Here is a 3,863-nt window from a genome sequence, read left to right as displayed (position 1 = left end):
AAAATTAAATTTATAATAAAGATATAATTTAATAAAAAATAATTATTTTATTATATATAATAAAATGTAAAACAGTACATATAGAATAATTTTTTAGTTTATTTATTGTTGAATTATATTTTTTTTTTATTTTTTTAATTTTTTTTTATAAAATTACATTTTTTTTAATTATTAATTTTTATAGAAAATAAAATTAATAATATTTTTTGCAAATAAATTTATAATAAAAATATAAATAAATGTTGTTATATTTTCTTTTTACACATAATAAATTATATGTAAATTTTTTATTGAGAATATATAGATCAATGTTATTTTATTTTCTATTCTATATAAAAAAGATGTGTTAATATATAATAATAATAATATTAATAAATTTTAAAAAAATATAATAAACATATATATTAAAAAATATTATTAAAAAAATAATATTAAATAATTATAATATAATTTAAATTAAAAAAAATAAAAAAAAATGATTCTTAAATAAAATAATTTAGTAATAAATATTACTAGAAATAATAAAGAAACTTTTATAATACTTAATAATCTTATATATAAATAAAAAAAAATTAAAATAATATTAAATATAATTTTATCTAGGATATAATAATTATTTACATTGTTGTAAAACTAATTTATTTTAAATAATCATATATTTATTTTGATATAATTAATATATAATTATAATTAATTATTTAATACTAATATATATTATTTAAAAAAAAAAAAAATATATAAAAATAAAAAAATATAGATAATGAAAATTATTATTAATAAAAATTAATTTTTAATTATAAAATATAAAATTTTAATATTTTATAAATTTGTTTATTAATTTAGTTTTAAATTATATAAAATATTATAAAATAAAAAAAAAGATTTAATTTTTTATTAATTTCTGTAAAAGTTTTAATATAAAAATATTAAAAAAAAATACTATAAAAAAAAATATAAAATAAATATTAAATTATTAAAAATATAAAAAAAAAAAAAATCAAATTAATATATAATTATATAATTTAATGAATATGAAAAAAAATTATTTAATAATATATATATATAAAAAAAATATAATAATATTTTTATTTAATAATATATAAATTTAAAAATAATTCAATATATAAATATAATTATATATATAAATATATATATATAAATAATTATATATACATAATTAACTTTTTATATTTTTAATGATTATAAATAATTATTATTATATATATATTTTTTTTAATTATTTTATTTATTATATATATTATATATTTTTTTATTTTTATTATTTTTTTTTGTATGTTTTATTAATTTAATATTATTATTTTAATTTATTCTTAAATACATTATTTGAATAATTTATATAATTTAATATAGATTTTATTTTCTTATATATATTTTATATTTTTTATAATTTTTTTTTTACTTAAAAAAATTTAATCAAAATAATTTTAGATATATAATAAAATAAATATATATTTTATATTACTTTAAAAAAAAATTAATAAAAAAAATATTTTTATATATTTATGTAATAACTAATTATCTTTTTTTTTTAATATATCAAAATAAAAATATTTAAAAATTTTAAATAAATGGGTAATAAATTTATTTTTCCATCTCCAGAAGTCAGCTATTCATGTTAATCTATAAATAACATAAAAAAAGAATAGCAAATTCAATTTGTAGACTCAGAACAAGTAGACAGTAATAAAAAAAAAAAAATTATCATAATAATAATAAACAGATAAATAAATAAAACTTAAGATTCCAATTTTAATTTTGCAAAGCTATTAGCCATCAAAAAATTACTTTTTATATTTTCACGGTAACGCTGAAGATATAGGAATAGCCCGTTAATTTTTAAGATAAATTCAAGCCTTTTTAAACGTAAATATAATCGCAATGGAATATAAAGGATACGGAATATATAATGGAGAAATATCAGCCGAACAAATAAAACATGACTCATTAAGAGTATATAATCATATGTGCGAAAAAATTTATATTTAAGAAAAAAATATTTTCCTTTTTGGAAGATCTATTGGGACTGGTCCTGCATGTTTTTTAGGCTCCAAAAGATAACCAGGAGGTATTATTTTAATGAGTGCATATACTTCTATTAAAAATTAGTCGAATAATTGTCTTTGAGATTTATAAGCCTTTTTTTCACCGAAAGATTTGATAATTTGGAATTAATGAATTAAATCTAATCACCAGTATTACTTATTCATGGAAAAAAAGACGCTTTAATTACATGTGATCATTCATAAAATCTTTTTAATAAATTAAAAGAACATAAAAAAGATTGTAAATATGTGGGGATTTAGGATATGACTCATAATTAATTTTTATTAAAAGAAGATATTATAAATTAAATTTTAAACTATTTCAGTGGAGTTATATAAGAAACTGATGTTAATATTAATATCGATTAAGATGATTATTATTATTGAATCTATATTTTGATTTACTTTATTTATTTTATTTTAAATTTCTTTTATTATTATTTTATTAATTTATATGTGTAAAATTTATAAATTTTAATTAATTAAATTTAAAAAATATATAAAATTTTGTGAAGCTTTAGTATTTTTTTATATTTAAATTTATCTAATACAATCCTTTTTTTTTATAAATAAAATTAATTCTTATAATTATTAAAAAATTAATATTTTTATAATATAAATGACTATGATATAACATTTTATTGAACTTATTTTTAAAATAATAATAATTAATATTATTATTTTATTATACTCTATAATATAGATGGTAAATTATAAAAATAAAAAACGGAAATTAATTTATTAAATAATGATTATTTTAATTTTGATTTAAACTAAATATTTCTTTTAAAAGAATATAATATTTTAATTCATAAAAAATTTTTTTGCACTAATAAAGTATATCAATATGCTATAAATTGTTTAAATAGAAGTTTTAAAGATTTAAAAGTAATATAATATAAATCAATTGTAAATAAATATAGATATATTTTAAATTATAAAAATATTTTTTAAATTTAAATTATATAAAACTTATAATTAAATATTAATTAAAAAATTTTGAATAATTTATTAAATTAAAAAAACTTATTTTTTATAATTATAATTCTTAAAAAAATTAAAAACTAAAAATTTTTAATTAAATAATATAAATCTTTAAAAAAAAATATTATAATATAAAAAAATAAAAAAAATAGAATTATATTAATAATTTTTATAAAATAATATAATATAAATTTAATTTAATTTAATTTAATTTAATTTAATAATTAATTTAATTTAATTTAATTTAATTTAATTTAATTTAATTTATTATTTATACTTTTAAGAATATTCTTATTTTTTTTATTAAAAATTTATTTTATATAATATTAATATATTATAAAATATTATTATTTATTATTGAATTTAATAAATAAAATAATATTTTATAATTAAAAAATAAAATATTTTTTTTAATTTAAATATTAAAAATTGATTATTATTAATATTAATTGTTTTATAATATTATTTTAGTTTTATTTAATTCTATTATGTAATAATAATCATTATATAGTATGCTATTAAAAATCTTATTTATAAAATAATTTATAGATAAAATTAAAGATAAATTAATAGTATAACATATTTTTGATAAATATTTAATCAGTATATTAGTTTATATTTTCTTAATTTTTTGAGATTTTTAGTCACTTTTATATAAAATTTATTTAATTTATTTATCAATATATTATTGATTTTATATATAACATAATATATTCAAATTTCTTTAAGTTTTTTTTTTTTATCTCATTATATATTTTTAGATTTCAAAAGTAATTTTTTTATTACTTTTATTTTATATATAATTTTTATTTTTTT

At 9.9% G+C, this 3,863-nt stretch overlaps 1 protein-coding gene across 1 annotated transcript, besides 20 other annotated features; it reads left to right on the top strand. All coding sequences in view use genetic code 6, as the record gives it.

Annotated features, from left to right (window-relative positions):
• Nucleotides 1-348: 348 nt before the first annotated feature.
• Nucleotides 349-436: a microsatellite.
• Nucleotides 379-436: a microsatellite.
• Nucleotides 379-464: a microsatellite.
• Nucleotides 465-636: 172 nt separating this feature from the next.
• Nucleotides 637-682: a microsatellite.
• A 40-nt stretch (nucleotides 683-722) lies between these two features.
• Nucleotides 723-756: a microsatellite.
• Nucleotides 724-756: a microsatellite.
• Nucleotides 757-763: 7 nt separating this feature from the next.
• Nucleotides 764-816: a microsatellite.
• Nucleotides 817-915: 99 nt separating this feature from the next.
• Nucleotides 916-970: a microsatellite.
• Nucleotides 920-993: a microsatellite.
• Nucleotides 994-1,092: 99 nt separating this feature from the next.
• Nucleotides 1,093-1,168: a microsatellite.
• Nucleotides 1,095-1,162: a microsatellite.
• Nucleotides 1,110-1,172: a microsatellite.
• Nucleotides 1,120-1,172: a microsatellite.
• Nucleotides 1,121-1,180: a microsatellite.
• Nucleotides 1,181-1,365: 185 nt separating this feature from the next.
• Nucleotides 1,366-1,407: a microsatellite.
• Nucleotides 1,408-1,899: 492 nt separating this feature from the next.
• Nucleotides 1,900-2,145, top strand: IMG5_144450 (hypothetical protein; the record flags this gene model as incomplete). Its single annotated transcript, XM_004031200.1, has 1 exon — nucleotides 1,900-2,145. The coding sequence occupies one exon, from the start codon at nucleotides 1,900-1,902 to the stop codon at nucleotides 2,143-2,145; it is 246 nt and encodes an 81-aa protein (XP_004031248.1).
• A 477-nt stretch (nucleotides 2,146-2,622) lies between these two features.
• Nucleotides 2,623-2,683: a microsatellite.
• A 303-nt stretch (nucleotides 2,684-2,986) lies between these two features.
• Nucleotides 2,987-3,024: a microsatellite.
• Nucleotides 3,025-3,118: 94 nt separating this feature from the next.
• Nucleotides 3,119-3,162: a microsatellite.
• Nucleotides 3,163-3,236: 74 nt separating this feature from the next.
• Nucleotides 3,237-3,314: a microsatellite.
• Nucleotides 3,315-3,407: 93 nt separating this feature from the next.
• Nucleotides 3,408-3,467: a microsatellite.
• Between the last annotated feature and the right edge of the window lie 396 nt (nucleotides 3,468-3,863).

This window comes from Ichthyophthirius multifiliis (assembly GCF_000220395.1).
Source record: "Ichthyophthirius multifiliis unplaced genomic scaffold scaff_1120509251122, whole genome shotgun sequence".
Classification (NCBI taxonomy): Eukaryota; Ciliophora; class Oligohymenophorea; order Hymenostomatida; genus Ichthyophthirius; species Ichthyophthirius multifiliis.
The sequence above is the reverse complement of the archived record's forward strand: the minus strand, read 5'-3'. Positions and strand labels throughout refer to the sequence as shown.